This window comes from Seriola aureovittata, chromosome 18 (assembly GCF_021018895.1).
Source record: "Seriola aureovittata isolate HTS-2021-v1 ecotype China chromosome 18, ASM2101889v1, whole genome shotgun sequence".
Classification (NCBI taxonomy): domain Eukaryota; kingdom Metazoa; phylum Chordata; class Actinopteri; order Carangiformes; family Carangidae; genus Seriola; species Seriola aureovittata.
Window position 1 is genome coordinate 15826178 of NC_079381.1, and position 22374 is coordinate 15848551.

At 39.6% G+C, this 22374-nt stretch overlaps 1 protein-coding gene across 2 annotated transcripts in view; it reads left to right on the plus strand.

The window, feature by feature from the left end:
- nup214 (nucleoporin 214) overlaps window positions 1-16239 on the plus strand; it is a 31101-nt gene extending 14862 nt beyond the window's left edge. The window contains exons 24-36 of one of the 2 annotated variants that reach the window (XM_056403800.1): window positions 355-466; window positions 2537-2600; window positions 3401-3470; window positions 3667-3745; window positions 4343-4395; window positions 4495-6039; window positions 7029-7096; window positions 7187-7364; window positions 7545-7697; window positions 9844-10015; window positions 11972-12117; window positions 13340-13373; window positions 15362-16239. In XM_056403800.1, the coding sequence (XP_056259775.1) occupies window positions 355-466; window positions 2537-2600; window positions 3401-3470; window positions 3667-3745; window positions 4343-4395; window positions 4495-6039; window positions 7029-7096; window positions 7187-7364; window positions 7545-7697; window positions 9844-10015; window positions 11972-12117; window positions 13340-13373; window positions 15362-15398 (2711 nt within the window). In that variant the 3' untranslated portion in view covers window positions 15399-16239. The remainder of the gene's footprint in view (window positions 1-354; window positions 467-2536; window positions 2601-3400; window positions 3471-3666; window positions 3746-4342; window positions 4396-4494; window positions 6040-7028; window positions 7097-7186; window positions 7365-7544; window positions 7698-9843; window positions 10016-11971; window positions 12118-13339; window positions 13374-15361) is intronic. The other variant, XM_056403801.1, reaches the window with a different exon arrangement.
- Window positions 16240-22374: the final 6135 nt, after the last annotated feature.

Here is a 22374-nt window from a genome sequence, read left to right on the forward strand (position 1 = left end):
TTTTGTTGTTTACTTTTAAATGGTGATGAACGGTTACGGGCAACACTTTGTGTAAAAGAAGCTGTTTGTTTAATACTGTGTTGTTATGCCCATTGTCATTCACTAGGGGGAGACACAGACTTGCAGAACAAATCATTTGAAACTGACAGCTTTATGTCTCAGCTCATAGCCCCATCACATCTTACACTCCCTTACTAAACTGTTAGTTTTAGTATTATTCAAACTAGGCTTACATCACCATGGAAACATTCAGGTCATTCAGTTACATCTGTCTGTTCTGTTCTTTTTTTAATATAAACATTGTATGCACATCTCTGTCTGATTTGCTCACATATGCATTTTTGGTTGTCCCAGCTGTCGTCAGTACTTCCTTGACAGAGTCCACTTTGAAGACTGTTCCTCAGGTGGTCAATGTTCAGGAGCTCAAGGACAAGGGGCCTCCTGTGCCAGTTTCCAATATCCTAAGGTAAAACTTGATGATACTGATTTTTTGAATCATGCTGTGGAATTTCCTTGATTAACGGACAGTCTCTGCTATGGATTTACTTAAATCTGCCAGTTTAACATTGAAACAGGATTACAGTTACTAATTTGGTTCAGAAAATGTGTCATTTGGCAGACAGAGTATGCATCCAACACTACACCATGCTTCATCCTTTTCTGTTGAAATTTTCTGTTGAATAAGTTGTTTGCTTTGTCTGCTTTCTGATAAAATGAGGCATCCCGTTTCCATAGTGCAGAATTGGAAAAATTGGTTACCAAAAAATATGACAACTGTTTTTTTTAGTTTCACCAGTTAACGTTAGGAGTGCTGTGTATTTTGTGGACTGGATGCACCTCCTTTCAAATAGTGACAGTGATTTCACTAAACCTGTTTTGATTTATGAGCAGTTCAGAGAATCTACAATATTATTAGGCTCTAGAAGGACTGAATTTGACAAACCTATAGGCTGGCACTACTGTTGAAATAATAACTGTAAACAGTCCTACAATGTTTGTATTTTTTAGGCACTCAGTGATGACACATTTTAGCTGTTTGCCCCTGAATCATTGTCAACCAAATGCTGTAGTTCTTAGTTTTAGGAAGGCAGAGAGATAATGTGTTTATACTTCAAAGCTTCATAGTGAAGATGTATACATCAATAAGATAAGAGAGATTGTACCTCCCAGCTAGTTTTCATCCATCCTACTTCGAATTGGATTGGAGTCATTTTTGGTATAGGTACCAATAAAGACTGCTTGACATGAAATAACTTAAGATTTTACATATCCCATTTTATGCAATTTGCTATTAAGATTAATAAAGAACTATGTCATGTATCTGTCTTGCCCATCTAGCCCTGTCCTATCTATATCCTGTTCAATATTAAGAATGCTATATAATATTTATGGCATTAAATCATGCCTGTGTCCACTTGGATCTTTTTCGGATACAGAGTAGACAGTCTGTCACTATGAGACCTCAAGGGGTCCAGTGTTTGTTTTGAGTGTGTCTCCTCGGCATAGATTTATCAGGTCAATGACTCCACCTATTCTTAGCTACTGCACACGACTGGCAGAGGCCAGCAGTCTTCGACGACTTCATGTATCTGCACCCACCTTGTTTCTTGAATCATTACATGTGTTCCATATGCTAATATTACTCAGCTATTTAAATTTTACTCTTATGCGTTCAATATTCAGAGTTAAAAATTCTGTCTTAATTTCCTTCACTTTCTTAACCTCCCTAAAGCTCATGTATGTAATATAGTTGTATGTCACATACAACATTAAAACTGTAATGTGTATTTTATTGGTTTGGCTCTACTCCAGCACCAGCACAACAGATTTTAAATGAAACACTGGTTAAATATTAAAAAACAGTGTGCTTGAGAATGGAGCCAAAACAAAACAGTGAGAGTGCATTCTATGCCCCATGACCCTTATGGTCTATTTTCATATTATTATCCTCTTCACTTCCCTTTCTTCATGTCTTTCATTTGGCTCTTTATTCACTACATGATTCACACACTCATGTTTTGGCCCTTTGCTGCCTCCTGCACCTCACTCTTTTTGCCTCACTAGGCTTGTGCTACACTTTTGTGCTTGATGTTTTGGCAGGCCGTCCCACCTTGGGGCTTTTCCCAAATAAGCCTGCTCACAATAATAAGTAAGCAAAGTGAGGCATTGTGAGAGTAAGATGATTATGAAACTGGGCTTTTCCCTGATTCTGCACTAGCATGCTTCCCCTCTGTCAAACAGTAACGGTTCAGACATACCTTCAAATGAATCCCAGCCCAATATAGAGAGCCAATATGTATATTTTTCTACAACAAAATCTGAAATGTGTTATAAATGTGTGTGCTCACACATACAGTATAATTTCAGTTTTCCATCCCTATACATACTACACACCTTGGTAGCAGGGACCAGGTTTTGGGTTGACTATATACAGGATTTGGACACCTAATTTTATTAAACATGAATAGCTCATTATGTTTAATTGTACGGTGCTTCTGAACACTTTCTTTTCTCCTTCGTCTTCTCTCTTTCCCAGCTCATCGGTATCTGATCCAGCAGCTCAAGTCTTTGCAACAGTTTCTTCTAACCAGGCTAAACGAGTGAGTATTATCTGTCCATCACTCCGCTGACAGCTGACATACATCTTTTCACAGACGAGTAATGTCTCGTTCTATTCCTCTCACCTAGGTAACACATTATTCACAAACTGTTCTTAAACACACAGTGAATGGCACACACACCAAATATTTTTACAGAATTGATTAAACAATATGAAGTTTTTGTTTTTGTCCATATGAGCCACATATACTTAAAGTATTTTTTTTCTTGGTTAAAATAAACTTCCTACAGTGGCATGATGCAGACGCAGATAAATGTATTCACTGTAGTTTTACCCATTTTACATTCTATTATTTAAATACTCAAAATCAAGAAAATCCAGTGTTATGAGATCTCTCTCCCCTCAACTTTCAACTTGCAAAAATTCACAGACTGCTGAGAGTTTTGCATGTGTAGACAGACCTTTAACTGCACGGGTGAGAAAAATCCCAGTGCCCTCCCATGCTGATGTTAGAAATTGCAGTTGGGTGACAGGGGAACTCCTCGCACAAATCTTCGTACTTGTATGGGCCCAAGTTCAAATTAATGCGAATGACCCAAACATACTGATCTCCAGCCACGTGTGCTTTTTCGCTATTTCTGTCTCAAGATTACAGCTATTGGACCTGTGCTGTAGTCTGTCTACATCTCTACTACATCTTTACTACAATCTGTAGTAGTGTGGAGAAAGTTGCATAACCATTTTTGAAATTTCATAACCGTTATAATATTGTTATCAAGTATTACAGCCTTGCAGAATTAAGATGCAATAGTCAGTGCCTCTTTAAAACTGTCTCTGCAGAATCCTACCCAGGGTATTCAGAAGATGCCCACTGAAAGTACAACAACCCCACAATCAAACTTTGTGTTTGGTAAGCACTGTTTTGATATTTGTGTACTGAATAATGGGTCACGCATAAACACAATTACAGTCCAGAAAATTGCTTATGATCCTTGACCATTGGTCTACAAAACTGTGACATTTTATTTTGCTTTGGAATGAATTAAGGTGATGCGGCATCTTCCATGACAGATTTTCACTGACTTCATCAACTTTGTGTCCTTCAGGTCAACCGTCCAAAACTGATGTTTCCGTGGTTCCTGCTAGCTCAGTGGAGCAAAGCAAAGGTTTCTCTTTCGCTTCAGGGTGAGTCAGATTATGAAGCGTTCTGAAATATTCAGATCACTTGACATTCCTTTGTAAATTATACTGAATGTTCATGATTTTATTTATCATAATGACACAATAAAATTACAAAAATAATTCTAATACCATTTTTCACATTTTTGAGTATTCATATATCAAATTCCCTCTATTCTATTTTACTGTACAAGCTTGAAATATGTTCTGTCCTTATCCATAAACCATAGACTTTTCCACTCAAATGTGATTTGGGGCAACCAGCTAACTCCCTTCCATTATATTAAACTGCACTTGATCGTTCACTTGACTGGTCAGTGTACCCAGTGGAGCAATATCATTGGTCAAATATTAAGAGAGTGGCTCAGGTCTAATTAATTCATTCCTCACTTTGCCCCTGCCTCCTGATCTAAGCACTTGGGTGAGCAAGGTGTCAGTGGAGGTGAATAGTTATATGCAGCTCTGTATTGCTGTATTTCCCCAGAGACTGCAGCGATTTCCCAGATACCAGATATTCTGTTTCAGTCTGAAATATGCCCCATTAAAGAGGCCATAGATTCTCTCACTGTTGTTTCATTGTGACTTAAATGGTTTCTTTTGCAGGTCCACAGGCTTCAGTTTTGCTTCAGTTACTCAGGGAGCTGGAATGTCTCAAGGTAACAAATAAGAGAGCAGCTTAGTATCAGATAATTGTACATGTAAAACATACATGCCCTTATTGTTTTCTGTTTTGTTTTTTCTTTATGTCTCCTCAGTGAAGGATGTGAATAAATTTTCCTTTAGTGGAAATGGAAAGATGGCGTTTGGCCAAACTGGAGAGGAGGCATTCTCCATCATACCAAAGTCCACCTCCCCTGCTCTAGGCACTGGTTCCCCCACCCTGCCTCCAAACCCACCAGGAGACGCAGCCAAACCCACCGCTGCCGCAACTGCCCTCAGGATAGAGCCACAGCCCCCTAAGACAATTGGCGGAGAGACTCTGGGCAGTTTCTCTGGACTACGTGTGGGTCAAGGAGAAGAAGCTAAAGATTCCTCCACCAAACCTTCTCCTGCCTCATTTTCCTTTGGGGAAACTGGACTTGGGATGGGCAAGGGAGCAGCACAATTTAGCTTTGGTGCAGGTCTCCAAAGGTCTGCAGAAGATTCAACAGGGGCAGACTTGTCCAAGGGGGCAACGTCAGGCAGTTTGTTCAAGCCTCCTGAATCGAATTCCAAGCCGGCCTTCACTGTTCCCCAGACTGGCTCAGCTGCCTCAGCTTTACCTACATCTTTCAGTAGTCTTCTTGCAGCATCGCCAGACTCCTCAGAGGAACCTAAAGCTCCCCCAAAACCTTCAGAACCCACACCACCCCCTGAAAAAGAAACTGCTTCTGTACCTGCTGTAGAGAGCACAAGTCCCCCTGTAGTAGCTGAGTCTGCAGGGGATGCATCCACCACAGAAATCACAGCATCCAAACCAACACCTGCAGCACCAACACCCGCACCTCCTGTGGCCGCCACGCCAGACCCTCTCTCCTCCATCAACGCACCAACTGAAGCCTCCCCTCCAGCAGCAGTCAGTGCTGCTCCCACGATGGAAGCCACCACAGACACCACCACCACCACCACGGCTCCTGTGCCCACTTCAGCTGCTGCCACCCCTGCCGTAGAAACTGTCTCCCAGGAAACACCAGCAGCATTTCAGGTTCCCAGTTCTGACAAACCAGGTTCCATTTTTACTCAGCCTGCTCCTGCAACAACAGACAGCAGTGCCCTTGGAGTCACACCAGTTATCAACACAGTTGCCCAAGCAGCCACCACTCCCACCCCTACCATTGTTAACAGTTCAGCTACTACTGCTAGCACTGTATTCGGGCAACCTGCTGCACCTCCAGCGTCCTCAGCCCCCTCGGCCCCCGCAGCCCCAGCAATCACAGGATTTGGCTCATCTGGGTTTGGTACATCCACTGGAACTGGTTTTGGCAAATCTGTATTTGGCCAGGTGAGTGGCTTTGGCCAGCCCACCGCCAACACTGGAACGTCCAGTGGCTTTTCTTTTGGCCAGTCAGCATTTGGAGCAAGTTCTAGTAGTGCGACTACTGGAGGGGGAGGTCTTTTTGGTGCTGCTACTGCTAGCAATGCCAGTTCCTTCTCCTTTGGCACAAGCAGCGCCAACACAGCCAGCAGCACTGGCTCAGGGCTGTTTGGACAAAGCACAGCCCCAGCATTTGGCCAGAGCTCTGGATTTGGGCAAGGGTCTGTGTTTGGTAGTAACACCACCACATCATCATCTACAGGATTCAGCTTTGGACAGCCCTCAGGTGAGTGGGAGTCCGTACTGAATCTCAGTGGTGAAGAGCTTGTGGCTCACTGTTTTTGTTCTCCATGTTGTATTTATCTCTACCGAACAGTGAAACCTAACATTTCTGTTGGATTGACTTTTTTTCTAACCTTGATGAACATGCTGTTGCTCTCACCTTTTGGTAATTGGTTCTAGATCTAAACTATTTGTTTTTCTCAAATCATTCTCACGAGGTCATCTAACTTTTACATGTGATATAGCACATGTATATCAACATGGCATATTCAGTTCACACAATTAAATTCTGTGACTATTTATAAGTGAGAAAACTGACACCTTCAGGCTTCCAAAATAAAGGGGTACACAGGCTTCTCAATTTCAAACCAGTCAGCCATAAAAATAAACTGTCAGCCAGAGACAAAGTGATGTTATATTTGCTAATCTGAGCTACACAGCTACAAACAGTTAAGTCGCGTCTGACAATGGTGAAGCTAACAATGTCTGACAACCACTGAATTATATTGTTACATCCGTAAAGGCAGTGGGCAGTGAGGGAGGCTATGTGAAAATGTCAACTCATTTGGCTGACCTGCACATGTTGTAGTGATTGAAGCCAAATGTGACACTTGACACCCTATTTTGTCTGTAGTTTACTGCCAGCCTGAGTGGGTTGGTGGTGTGGCAATGGCTGTTAGATTTGGGGTGGTGGGGTCTGAGTCAGGAGGGGTGGCATGAGGGGAGTTGTCCCTTTCCCAAAGATTCTCTAAATTCTCAGCATAGGAATGTCTGTGTGTCTGTGGACAGCTGATATTAATGTATCAGCTCTGCAGTTACACACAGCTGATGTCTACAGGCTCTGCAGGGGGGGTGTTGGCGTCAGCTCTTTATGTTCATGACACTGGGGAAAGAAGGGTGCATGGTGATGACTAGAAAATGTGTATGGCATCATCAGCCATTCATAGAGAATACCTCAATCTTGACTGTTTTTCTTTTCCTTTTTTTTTCCAGGTTTTGGTTGCTCTTCTGCCACCCCTGTGTTCGGCCAACAATCCAGCGGTGGGAGCGTGTTTGGACAGGTATAATCCATGATTAGTTTATAGTTTTCTCTTCAAATTCAAAATGTTGCCCATTCTGGACACATCGTATGACTAATAATTGTCTCCCAGCAGCAGCCATCGACTGGTGGGAGTCTGTTTGGTTCAAGTTCAGCCAATACAGCAGGCTCATCAGCTGCTGGAGGATTCTTCAGTGGCCTCGGAGGCAAACCAACAGAGGAGGCTGCCAACAAGAACCCATTTGGCACCGCAGCCTCTACTGGAGGGTTTGGGCAGTCTGCTCAGACAGGTAGGCCAACACAATCTATAAAAAAATGCAGTTTGCTGGTATATGTTTTATTTTTCTTTTCTCTATCCTCAGTGTTAGCATACTGGAAACCAAATGGAAATCATTAAGCAAAAATACTGGAAACAAACCTTCATTTTACCGGCCTTGAATGTTACATTTATTTCCCTATTTCTCCTGTAGGTAGCAACAGTCTGTTTGGGAATAGTGGTGCCAAGACCTTTGGTTTTGGACAGGCATCCTTTGGTGAGCAGAAACCTAGTGGGACCTTTAGCACTGGAGGAGGGAGTGTCGCATCCCAGGGCTTTGGCTCCTTCTCTACTCCAACAAAACCAGGTACTACTTTCCCCATAGTTTTTTTTTTGTTGTTGTTTTTGTTTTTTTGTTCTAATATTACTGCTGTTTTTCAGTCCTTGTCTCAGTCTCTTGAGAGATGAAAACGGCGCTTACTTCTTTGGAGTTAACATTTTATCAGTTTATACTGGGGGACATTTTCCGACCAGACTTGTCTCCATGTGCTGTTCATACATTATTAGGGGAGGGATTCATTCATTCATTCAGATATGGCATGTATTAGTGATGTTTGATTTTCCCTCTTCTTTTACATTTTTTCCAGGGTCTGGCTTAGGGGCTCTGGTTCAATGATGGAGGGGTGGCGGTGATAGAAACCCTGGGCACCCATACATAGTCATATTTTATTCAGCACCCAACTCTTGACATTGCTTTCTCCTTTATCATCTGCGCTACAGCAAGTGTCCTTATCTCCTCACCCCAGTAGAGCAGAAAGTGAGGTAGTCAGATGCTCTGTCATTTCCTGCCAGAATACTGCTGATGCAATGTTACCTATCAGAACTGCTAAGTCACAGTGCAGTGAATCAAAGTTGTGATATATTTGTTTAAGCACTGGATAAAAATCTTTAAATTATCTAAAATATCATTTTACAGAAGTGATATTTATGTTGAATATCACAATTCATTAGAGCTGCTTAGTTGTGGGTAGAGGGTGTAAATTTAAATGCATGTACACTAACAGCACTGCCACTGTTGATTAACAGTTTAAACAGTAATGTCATTACAGCTGATTAATTATGTTTTTATGTGTGATAAAGGAAGCGCTGTGTATGCTGGTTTTAATATCAACCACTGGTTTCTCTGAGTAGTGCCACCTCTCTTATGCAAAACGGTTTATTTGAGATGACTTTTCCACTTTCTGGCCCTGTTAGCAGTATCAACTTGAACATGAAAGATGTGTTTAAAGCCTGTAATGCCACAGGAATCAGGAGTCCTACTGCAATTCCTGTGTGTGCCTCTTTAGATCATTATGGTGTCTTGTGTGGTTAGAAAATGTAAAACTTTGTTACCACACTTTACCTTCCGCTGGTTTTTGCAGCAGTTGAGAACATGTGAAGACAGCTGGACATAAGCGGATACTGGGCTTTGTCCTTGTCGACTTGTTTCGTTATGCTTTGTGAACAAGAGTCACTGTTCATCAGATAAACAACATCCACGTGTTTGTGTGTCAGGTCATGTAGTTCATTTTGGTTATGGTCTCAATGCTTTGCCGTGTACTTGGAAGAAAACTGACACTGTGTAGTAGAACACAAGATTCTGTTATTATTAAAAGGACAGTTATATCTTCCACATGGTCTACGCAGTCTACTGTGCTTATACACACCCAAGCTCCAAGACTAGTGGATCACGTGTTTTTTTTTTTTTTTTTTTTTTTTAATGATAAATAGTAGCAGCCATCCAAGCTATCCCTCCACTCCACTGGGATATTGGTACCACTCAGCACACTAATGCCCCATCTCAGGCCCATGTACCGGGAATGTAATCTTGTTACATTAGCTCAATCAATTATTTACTGAAGCATGCTGGTAGCCCGGCTGTAATTTCAGTACACCCTTTCCCTCCTGCCGCTGCTCCTTTTTTGAAGGTTTGAGGTGGTGTGAAGTATTCATCCCGTCATTAAGCTGTCACACTCTGCTGTTCCAAAACAGTAATGTACTGTAAACAACAAGTCACAATGTAGTTAATGTATTCATCATCCTTAGATGAGATACAGTGGGGAAAAAGTTTGTGTTCATTAGAAAATTATAACACAAATGCTCTTTTTTTTTTTTACACATGTTAAGTTGATACTACCCTGTAAGCAGTGTCAGCCCTGGTCCAGACCACATGTGGAATGTATTTGTAGTAATATTAACACGGGAGTCTGAGCACAACTCTTCTCACTGATGTGTTTTTCTGTCTGTTGCCCAGAGGCTTCCCTGAGAAGACAAATACCCTTGACATAGATGAAATACCCTATGTAAATGAGCTAAAGCCACAAAAACAACATCATGACTCACCTTTTTTTTTTTTTATATATATATCTGTCCTTTTGTAGAAACAATGATGAGGACCATGCACCCCACTGTATATGTTCCAATTCTCTCTGTTATAAAACATTTTAAGAACATATCAATTTTCTTCTCTACAGGAGGATTTGGCAGTGCTCCTGTGTTTGGGAGTCCCCCTTCTTTCGGTGGTTCCCCAGCATTTGGTGGTGCAGCATCGTTTGGCTCCAGCCCCTCATTCAACAACAACATAGGTTCCTCAGCTGGTAAGGTGTTTGGAGAGGGAACAGCGGCTGCCAACATGGGAGGATTTGGGTAAGAAACTTAATGTTCTGTGCAAGGTTTAAAAAAAAGAAAAAAGAAAAAGATTTGATCTGAAAATATTTTTTTAGGATTGTGCACATAGATAGACGCTGGACAATATTGGACATTCATTGAGTAATTATGCAAATTTTTGACCAGCTTATAGGTCTAACTACTAGTTTAGATCCTTGTTTAACACAAAACTGAAAGTGGTAAAAGGTGGTTGCTAGTTGATTCATTAGAGAGACAGTGGAAGCCAACAGAAACAGGTTTGGCAATTGCCTGAATACATCTGGTCTCACTTGGCAGCATACAAATATATCTATCTTTAAATGATTTATTGTAATGGGTAAAATCATAGCCTACTCAAACAATGGGGCCATAAAGCAGCAAAAATTTTAGCACAACCTCTGAGTAACAAATATTGTACCAACAGTTTATTTTTTGGCTGTTACTTTTGAGTCAGAAATCATCTAAATATGTCAGTGTCACCAGGCGTTGTGTGCAATGCAGAGGGGGGAGTTGGGGGAGCAGGATTTTGCCTGCAGCAAGCAGAAGCTTTTTTGGAAATCAGAACATCTGTGTTCCCTCAGTCAACACACCATCACACAAGCATAACACATGAAGTAACAGAAGAGCAGCATTCACCGCCTTGTTAAACACTCTATTAACATTATAGTGTTGAAATAAAATAAACTTGTTTCAGGGCTTGCTAGTTAGCCAAATGGAGCAGGGTATGGAAGCCCTCACTAAAGCCTTGTCCAATTATGAATAGAGGCAGCTTTCACAGTGTTGAATCCGCTATTAGATACACACACATTTTTTCCTTCTTACTCCAACAAGATTTCAGGTGGCAGGGTTTTCTTTTGAATTGAAGTTTTAAATTTGACAGAAAAATCATTATTCAGGGTCCACGTCCTAGTTTTTCAGGTCCTTGCTGCCTTTACCAGTGCAAGAGGTTTGCTCAGTATTTGTCCATCTGACGAAACAGATATGCAACATTGTAACAAATACCACGATACATTAGATTTTTCCTCGTCTTTGCCTTCTGCGCAGTTCATTGCAATTTGAGGAGAAATTAGAAAGACTTGATTTGACGTAACCAGTCTCCCTGCTAATGCAAATGCTGAAGAATCACTGTCATTTCACAAATTAGATTGCAGTGAGGTAGAGGGATTGAAATTGCAATTTTGTTAAAAATTAATTGTGTAGCCTTATTCTGAAGTGTAATGCACTGACATTTTACTACAAAGTATAATAGACCACCTCTTTACAGCCCCCAGCAAGTCAGCTTTAAACTAAGTGAAATTTCTGTTCAGCTACAGAAGAAAGGATTAATTCTTGTTGTACATCCTTTCCTTGCTTCCACTCAAATGAATTCAGCAGCTTTAACAACCTTTGTGTGTCCACCATGTGTTTTGATACGAGTGAGCCCAGAACTCTGGAGTTCTGTGCAGGACTAGATTATTCCCCTCAGATAATCTCACTCTGGGGTCATGCTGCCTGCAGATTAAACTGGCCTGCTCTCTCTCTCTCTCTCTCTCTCTCGCTCTCTCTCTCTCTCTCGCTTCCTCTGTTTTGCTTGTTCTCTCTTTTCAGTGGGTGTGGGTCCTGTAGTGGGGATTACTGCTTAAACCCCTGTCTTTCAATCCTCTAGCACCGTGACACACACATACAAACATGCGCACACACACACACCATCTGACACCTTCTGGCTTGCTTGCATGTTTACTTGGATGCAGCTGAGCAATGACTAGATCCCAGACATAGTTTCTTTTTCTTCTTCCTCTTTGTCCAAATAAATTGTTGGTGCAAAGCATTGCTGTTAAATTGCATCCTGCCCTATGGCATAATGTTTCCACTCATTTTGTCTCATCTGCTCCACTCAGTGTATCTGTTTATTTTAATTTCAGCTGTTACCCTTTGGTTTTACCGTATCACATCCTCTGTGTCTCCCTCTGTTTTCAGGTTTGCCTCACCTCCCAACGCCCCGTCCTTTGGCGCTCTTGCTAGTCAGAACGCTCCGTCATTCGGGAGCCTGGCCCAGCAGGGCTCTGGGTTTGGAAATCAGCCCAGTGGCTTCTCTGGCTTTGGACAACAGCCACAGGCAGGAGGTGAGACTACTACTTCAGTTGCCTTTTTTTTTTTTCTTTTCTTTTCTTCCCTCGTCATCTGCAAATGCACTGTTGTTTACCTGCACCTAGTGAAATACTGCAGAGAGCACGGTCAGTGGTTCAAGGGGAGTCTGTAAAGAGTTCTTCCAACATTGATACAGTTGTCTTCCACCCACTATGTGTTGGTTTATCTTATTTCTGTGCACTTGTTGTTTTTTACTAGTGTCCTTCAGAAGATAATCTAGCACATTGTTTATTTACTGTATTAAAATAACACAACACATTTAAGACAGTCAGAACAACAACTGATTGTCATATAACAGAAGTAGCGACAATTCCTACAACCACACAAAACACTCTAACATTATAGTGTTGCAATAAAATAAACATGTACTTGTCCCGATGCAGTGATTACACTGTCAATGCAAATTTTGCACCAGATGAAGGTTTGCAAAAGACTTTTTTGGTAACAAGTTGTGAGTTAGAACAAACATATCCGAGGAGTAAACTTTATTCTGCCACAGAAACATTTTTCTATGGACATAACCCGTTACCTGCTGTTATTACCCAATTATAGAGACATCCCCTTAGACTCTGAGAAGTTATTAATGACAGTTTTTAACTATTTTGTGATATTTTATGGACTAATTGATAAATCAAAACCTCAGCAGATTAATCGATGATTTTTTGTGTAATCCTGCTGACAAATAAACAAAGGGGTGGAAAAAAAACCTCCTTGGCAGAGGATAAACAAAAAAAAAGGAAAAAAAGAAGTATAAATACAGCAATCATTACAATAAATCACAAAAATGATGGTCATGGTATGCGACTTCTATCAGATTCATTAATGTCCCAACATTAGGCGTCCATCAACACTTTGACTTTGCATGAACCCAATTTGTTAGCAGATCATATTTGTCTTTCTGTCTTCCTCCCCACTTCTTCCTGTTTGATTGTTGTGTCCTTTTCCCTCTTTTTTTCTCATTAACCTGTTCATCTGTTCATCTTTCTACATCCCTGGGTGGCAAAGCGTGTGTCGGGTCATGTTAGGTGCACAGCACACAGACGGATACACAGCTCTGTCTGTCAGAGATGATGTGCATGCTGTGAAATGAGAATTGCATTAGGATTGTGGGTTTTCATCTTTTTCTACCCTGACAGTCGTAATGTTTTATTAATGTTTTATTGCTACAATTAATTTCATTCACTTTTCATTTTATAGGATTTTCTGGAAACACCTTTGGGTCTGCAAACCAGTAAGTGTAGTCAATACATTTAGTTTTAATTCATGTCTTTTGTCTTTTTGGTGTGTATGAGCTGATGAATGAGTAGACAGACCCACATCTCTCTGTTCCTCCCTGGCAGTAGTGTGTTATGCCTGTGGTGTTTGAACTCTGCTGAAGCTCACATCTTTTCTTCCACAACACTGCTCCCCATAGAATCTTTCAGATTTAATACCACCTCATCTGCCCTCATTTATTTCTTATTTCCTCCTCTTCATCTTTTCTCTGCTTAGAGTCCAGTTCAGCTTTACTGCTATTTCACTGTATTAAAATGCAGTGAAAAAATTCTTTTTGGCACTTTTAGCCTCGGATAAAAACACAAGGAGAAATGAATAATACATTACATCATGTTTGAAAAGATGATCCAGTAAATAATAGAATAAATTAAATTCCACACATACTAAATACACAGTCAAGTGTTTACCAGTGTGGTTCATCGTTCTTGACCCCCTGTTCCTGAAATGGATGGTGCACGGTTTAATGCTCTAGTAGCACTTCCTTATTCCGTATTCCTCATAATTGCCCCTCTGTGATTAGTTTTTCATTCCCATCCTACTGTCTCTCCTTTTCATCCCTCAATCCCACATTCTACCTCTCGCTCTCTTATGCTGCTTCTCTCTCCGTTTGCTGCTGTGTGTCACATGGCAGCCAGTGTTCCCTGGGGTGTGTTCCAGTGGAATGCACTCTGAAGTGTGCAGGAGTGTGTGGAGACAAGGCTTAGCGTATTGGACACATTCACATGCTGTTAATAATCCTTCTTTCGTTCGTTTTTTGCTCTTTTTTTCTTTCTCCACTTCCTGTACCAAACCTGCTAACCTGTACATACTCTTTGGGTTGCTGTCGCATCGTTAATCATTGTCGCTCATTATATTTCAAATATACAAAAAAGCCTTTATAATTTTAACTGACCAAAATATATATACATATATACTGTTGTACCACAATTTAACTCCCCACTGCAACCACACTGGAAAGAAATTCTAGTGGAAATGCTGAACTGAATTAACAGATTTAAACCGTCCCAGTAGCAAGAACTTGCAATTATATGCAAAACTTTGCAATATATCTGCAAAAAATATTCCAATTAGAAGAATTGTTTTTACCAATTTCTGCATAAATAAAAGTTGTGACAAAAAAAGTTGTGCTGACAAACCAAAACTCAGCAAAACCCTGATGAGATGATGGAACTCATAAAAGACAGAATAATCAAAAGAAAATCACAATATTGCTCATAACCAACCAGGAAAAGTACCCTCTTCTATGCACTGCTGTGCCTTTGCCTCATGGTGTACATATGGTTTCTCTTCTTCTGTATCTGCAGTGTGATCACAGGACAGTGCATCACATAAACATGCTTGACTTCACTGCCCATGAAAAAAGAAAAAGAAAAAACAGACAAACAAAAACAGAAAACATGAAAATCGGATTAACGGAAGTCGCTGCCCAGAGTAAACCCACTGTGGTCGGCAAACTGAATCCTGAAGCTATTTATCTATACTATATAATTTTATCTGCATGTTTATCCTCATGAACACCTTAAAATTTCCAATTTCTTCTTATTCCTTCTTATTGTCCTATTTATAAAAAAAAAAAGAAAAAAAAGAAGCACAAATACTCCTTAGTAGCACTGACATCTGTTTGGTTGTTCCAACACGTTTATGAAGCTTTATATTGACAGAAATATTCAAATGCAGCATGCAATACATTAATAACGGCACCATTGCATCAGATGGAAAATTGCACAGGTCTATTACGTCATTTTATAAACATGTTCTTGTAATTCAGTATTAAATGTTTGGTATCTTGATACCTAAAATGGGTTTTCAAAAAGAGGTTTGTGTATTTGATTTACACATTAAAGAGGTCATTCTAATACTACTACTATTAGTACCTTTTCAAACATTGAAACTTTTTTTCAATAATCTCTCCCTTTCTGCTTTGTCTGTCATTTCTTCTTCCAGATCAAGTTCACAAACATTTGCCAGTTGGAGAAGCTAGTTTTATTAATCCTCCATGAGCTACAGTACTTTCTGCAATCAAGTCCTTTGTGCCACACAATGGGAGGAGGGAAAGGGGAAGACTGTGTTGCTTTTGGGTTGAAGGGGTAAATAAAGTAAACTAGAAAACTTTTGTATGTTTTAGAAAAAAATACAAGTTTTCAAGCAGCTTGCAGAGTGCAGTTCATGCTCTACGTACATTATTCATTGAGGAAGTTCATGCCGTATTACATGGTCTTAATATTTTTTTTTACGACACAGGAGAATCAAGTATTGACAGAAAACAGAAGACAGGTCAATGTGAGGTACCTGGAAAAACAGATTTTCTGTAATGCTTTTAAAAATCATAAAATATACAAAAACATCATTTTATGATCTTTTTCAGAAACTAGTCACATACATTGCTACATGTTGATGTAGTTTACAGACTTCAGTATCATATTCTTTATCGTCATAACATTCATACTCCAGAATGATGTTGATTTCTGTCCAGCATTTTAAAAATTTACTTTCTGCACTTTGAAACATCAGTGTACAAAAAGTTATGAACATTACACTATAGTGGCGCTATGTAGAATGGTGTTCTCAGCATTGCTATATAAAACACTGTTCAATGCAGTTCTATCTAACTGTTCATACACAAATTTGCTAAAAATGTACACCCATGTAGAATGTACCAAAATTTAACAAACCCAACATCTTGAACTAAGATTAAAGAAGTTGTGCTTTGAATTTCAAAAAAAAAAAACATTATATTTTCCATTTCAAATAATTTTTGCAGTAAATCCCCTCTTGATGTATATTTTTACACAAAAAGGTGGAAATAAAATTTCTCAAACAAGTTATTTGTCTACTCTAAATGTGGATTCTCTTAATATCATAATTTATTCAATACAGTCATGTTAATGGCTCACTGATTATGTATTGTCTTTCCAGTTAATATGTCGTGTTATGATTTGGTTTTCTTGCAGAAAACTGAGAACAAAGGTAAACATCGACTGATCGCAATGTGACTTATTCACCAATGGGAGTGCTTCTTTACATTATTGGGAGTAAATTTACGCAGTAGTATCTAAAGGATTTGGTCACAAATCTTTTTGAAAGCCGTTCATTATCATCCTTATATAACTGACAAATTATCTTGCAAAGTAGGAGGAAATTATTTTTGTTACTTTTATTTTATACCATTTCATTAAATTAACTGTAGAGCTAAGCATCTCGACATACAATGGAACAGCACTTTACACTATCACAGTGCTTCGTATTTGCTTATTACAAAGGGAAATAAAATCAAGTATTAGCCGTATAAAACTAAATAGTTTAATGCGAGGAGGAATGAAGAATAGCATGGCTGCTAGCCCTGGGCTATGTTTAGATGGTTCACTAATTAATGCAAAATCCCTCTTAATATGCAGCTCATTCCTCCATCTTCAGTAAGGAATTCATTGACTCACATGCAGAGCTAAATTGGGCTGCGGGAGAATGCTGACAGGGATCTATGGTTTGGATCAGAGCCTTGATGCTGTGGCATGTGGCCACCATCAACAGAATTACATTCCCGGCTTATGGCTGTGGAGCATGTCACTGTCACTCTGTCGACCCTTATCTTGCGTTTCTCGCCGAATGCATGGCAGAGGTCCTGGTCACTCTGAAGTGGCACGGGAATGTCAGGGTCATAACGTGACCTGTCGTAGACACCTGCTGAAATGATCGAGTCCACATTCCCCAACAGTTTTTAATTGATATAATCAGTGGACTTGAGCCACTGGCTTTCTAGTCAACGTGGAAAATAGTTGAGTATAAATCAATAATGCAGTTGTATTTTTTAATTTTTTTTATTTAGATTGGTCAACCAGGAGAGCAACCAGAATATTCTATATTCTGCTAGTTTTGTATCTTTAATGGATGAGCAACAGCATTATATACATGATCACAATGATGTGTGATCAGCATCGGATATATGTGATGTCTCAGGTAAAGAATTACAGTTGGACAGAGATTACAGAGGCACACGGGCAGTTACAGATCCCAGAGTCTGTAATGCTTTCAGTTAAAGCGGATGAGCTTATGAGATTTTCAGCACCCACTCCACAACTGGCCTCTATAAAAGCATTAAAGGCAGGTTTTTTTTTTTTACTTTTATTATACCACAAATATAACAGAAATACTTGATAGTGACGGTCAAATTCAACGGTGCTTTATTGGCATGACAGTTTGAAAAACAATGTTGCCAAAGCATCAAAATACATATATATATATATATATATATATATATATATATATTATAGCTTATTGGAAGTGACAGCACATCTTTCTCATGTCACTTCTTGATGATGGAAAGTGCAGGAAAGTCTCAAACTTGGATGGCAGCTGTCTTCATGGTATCCAGATAAAAATAGCTTAGTCCAGACCACCCCTCCCCCAACCCCATTCTCTGTCCCCCACCCCCCGCAGTGAGTGATGATTAGCAACTCTTGAGCGCATCTTACTCGTGCTTTTCTGACATGTTCATCATCTCCACATGTGGCACTGGGCTCCCCAGTGTGTGCATCTTTTGGGTCTTATGGCATTTTTATAAACAGTGTGCTGCTCCTACATTGTGTGAGGTGAGTGTTATCCAGACCATTTGTGGACACCAGCTGCTCTGAAAGAGCATGTTACAATTTTGCCTAATGGGTAATTTTGTCTGCACAGATAATCCAAATCCAATAATCCACTAACAGACGAGGGAGACCTCGCTCCCTGTTTCTCTTCTCTCTGGACACTGTGCTGACTTGGTGGTGCACTGCGGATCACGGCCTCCCTCTAGAACGACACCTATGGATAGCCAGTGGACCACGCTGTTGTGAATAGGTTGAAAGACTGAACAATATTTCTTTAAATTCTTACAAAAGAAGAATAATAAACATTAAGTGAAGTCAAAAGGAGACATATTTCAGAGGTTTTCAGTAAATTGAAGTTGAAGTTAGAATTTTTGATGCCAGTAATTTAATTCCATAAATCTGCATACTAATACTGGACTCCTTAGTCCACACAATAATTCATTTAATTAGATATATCCATTACCAAGTTTTGCTTTGGCATATAAAATATTTTCATCTGATTAAAGTCACTTGTGAAAGAGGTTGCTTTCAGAAACCAAGCAAGCCAGCAAGTGATAATTTAGCCATAATCTTGCGTCCTCATATTAAATATTACTTCATTTTTTTTCGTATAAAATAGTTGTCAGAGTTTCATGTTGGACAATGCAGGGCAGTGCCCGCACGGAATTCTGTCCATATTAGCAATGTCACATTTTATCGTACAGCCATATTTTTTCTTTAACTGCTTTGACACAGTGCTGTGAGTACTGCTACCATTGAAGGAACAATCTCTTAGTTGTGCTTTTGCTACAAAGCCAATGTTAGCATTAACAGCTGTTTACTTACCAAACACCGTCAATGTTAACTCTTGTTTTGCTTTAATTTCTGTGACCTCTCGTTCTGACATTAGCACGCTGGCCAGCTAGCCCCCTTCCGGCCCGACCGTCAGTCGATACCAAGTCGCTATAGCGTCCAGTCTGCTCTGAAGAAGTAGTGCTGCTCAGAGAGCGTGTTATAACCTCTTGTCTTTTAAATGCAACAATGGCTGAAGCTCTTGGCAAGACTGGTAAGTAAACAGCTGTTCATGCTAACAGTGGCTATGTAGCAATAGCAAACTTACAAATAGCTCCTTTAAGTTGCAGAATGTAAGGTCGTCATCAGCAAGCATGCTAGTATTCGTGCTTAAATGCTAAGCACAGCTTTGAGCATTGTAGCAGCACTGACATGAAAATAATGCGTGATAAATAACATCCAAGCCACTATGCCAGTAAGTCCATCCCAACATCCCAAGCTTTAATTACCTACCTGCCTCAATTCTTCCTCCTCTTTCACTCTCTCTCCCTCTCTGTCTTTAACTCACTCACGGGGATTATGCAGTTCGGTTATCCTGATACTTCAAAGGAGCTTTATACTGAAAGTTTTAATTTCCGTCAAACTCCATTTAGTCTTCCAAGTATACACAAAGTGCCCCTGCAAAAGAGGTCGGTTCTCCCTTTTCTGTAGTTAAATGTGACACAGAATAAACAGGTGCATGCAACAGCAATATCAACACTTACTTTGCATGTGAATGGATTACAGAGAATGGGCTTAAAGTCTTATCTTATAGACTTGATCATGGATGTCAGGAATTATCACAGATGTCAGGGGTAAGGCTTTGAGCATCACCAGAGTCGTAGAGTTTTCTGAAGGACGCAGTTCTTAAAGGCCTTTAATGAAAACGAAAGACACCTGCTTAGGCAACAACTACTCTTTCTACTGTTCTTATGAAAAGTATTTAATTCTGTTAATCCCACAATCTGCTACTCCTTTCCCATTATTCAAATGTTAAAATCAGGGAACATGTAAAATGACACAAGCAGCATTAGGAGAGGGGAAACAGGTGCAAACATGTGGACGGATATCAGGTATCTGCTAATGTTACCTTTGATCCAGCCATAATAACTGAGAATACAAGACACCAGATATATCGATATGCAGACAAAGGAAAGCTTATACTAGTAGGTAAATGATTTTGCATTTATCAACACACCTGCACTACTGTGTTTTCTCATTACGGAAAGTATTCAGTCGGCTGCTCCTCACTGTTATCATAATGAGAGTTCTTTATTGCCGGCAGCACTTTCTTTTTTTTCAAGCTGCTTGTGCCTCTGATGTTAGAAGTCCTTCTTCGTTTACACTGAAGTGCATTTGAGGTTGACCCCTTACCTTGGCCACAAAGGCTGTTTTTCTTTTAAAGTCAGAGCTGAGCCACAGCCAGCTTCCCTGCAGCATCACCTCTGAATTTCCCACTCAGGTGAGCATTTTCTGCTTCTGCAGCACTGGAATCCGGTTTAAGCAGACGCTTCGGTCCCGGTTGTCATCCTGGTTTCATCTGCTTTGTCAGAACTGATCCCAAGAGTAATTATACTGTCAGCTAATCCAGATTCTTGAAGCATAAATTGATTGCAGGGATTTTTATGTAATTTCATGAAGTCGGTTTTGTAGCAGAGGACATGGTTAGCTCATTATTTCATCAATATCCATTTGAGAGTGTTTCACTTTGAGCTTGAGTCTCAGTCAACACTTACTTGTAGTTAATTCTCTCATTTGCTGAATCTAGGACTTTCCCCTTTTCACTAAGCAAGCATCTTGAATTTGAATGCATATTAAGCACTGCTGCTGTCAGCAGATGTGTTGTACTGGCTAAATTTGGGGTGCATAAATTGGCTAAATCCATATCCACCTGTAATTTATATTGTATTTATTATTATTATTTTTTTTTTTTTAATTTTTTGGATTAACATTAAAATGTAAAGGCCTGTTGCAAGTGATTCATCACACACTGTATGATCTATTTAGACATTGTCATGTTTGTCATACAGCTCTCCGGTCTGTTATGACAACACTGTCAACTCAAGACCCTGTAGCCTGTTATCATCATATGTTAAAGTGCATGATATCTGTCTTGCTGTATGTGTAACACCCACACATGCTCACACGCACACAAAGAGAGATATAGAGTTCATTGTCAACATCTGCATGCTTTGATCTTTGTAATATGTTTATTTTATTTAGCCAAATTATCAGTCACTAATGGCTTTCTGGTCAATGAGGATAAGCATACAGTAGGGATCACAGGCCATGTGCTCACTAAGCTTTTGCATTAATTATATCTAAACATGCTTATTTGTTAATACTGTAATGTCAGAGTATACCTGCAGCCTTGGGTTCTCATTCAGTCTATCATCATTTCTTGGCTTTAGCTTAATAAACACCTATGGATCATATATTGTTTCTATTTTGTAGTATGCTTGAACGATCTGATTATTCCTATATTTAAATTGTATATCAATAACTGAAATAAAATGCAAATGATTGAACATTAAATTTTAATATCTAATAACTGAAAGTCTCCCATAGAAGAAAAGCCCTTATAAATGATTTAATAACATTTATACCTTCAGAAATTATGATTAATAGAAAGTGAAGAACCCATGATGGTTTATCAATGTATTACCAGCTGCATAGAAAGGTTAAATACCAGCTAATAGTATTTTTAACAACCTGGCAAGCCAAAATGTGTTCTTATCAATGGCCTCTAACTGATCTATAAGATTAGCTTAGAACCATGAGAATAACCATTAAGAAAGCCATTAGTTACAGCTTACTAACCCTCGGTTAGAATTTGACACATTTTTGTTAGAGCTTGTTAATAAATGGAGGTGCTACACATGACACAGTGGTGTGGAATGACAAGACATGACACTTGGACAGACACATGGATTCATTTTAAGAAAATTGGCATCAAAGAATGTCTCACACATCGTCTTTACTGCCGTCACTCACGATGAAATGTTTTAATGTAAACCACATGAGATGTTCGAGTGTAAAGAGAGAGAAATTATGAAACAAAAGGGGACTAAGTAGTTTTATTAATGTGAGTGAAGGCATTAATATTCACAGTAATTAATTATGGATCAGATGAGCACTGGTCAGATGATGTGCTCAGTTTAACTTCTCAAAAAGTAGTTCAGCTTATAGTTGTGTAAAGGCTGTCGATGCTTCCCCTCAGGAGCGGCTTGTGATGTCTGGGTTTATTACAAAAGCCTTTGGCAGAGTGTGGGAGGTGTGGGATCCAGCTACATCACATGCTGTAATTACAAAAATGGCAATTAAAGGTTGCCCATAAGTACCCCTGCCCCAGCTTGCAGGATGTTCAGTGTTTAATGGCTGTCATTAATTTAAATGGAAAATTGCATTATATTGAATAGTGAACAGTTATTGTCAAAGCTCAGTCTGACAGTCCAGATGTAGCACTGTCCATGCTGTTTAATCAATCTCTTATATAACTGTAGGGGTTGCAAAGTTACTGCCTGGCTGAAGTGTAGCAATGATTTATCTGCGTTGCTACAGTAA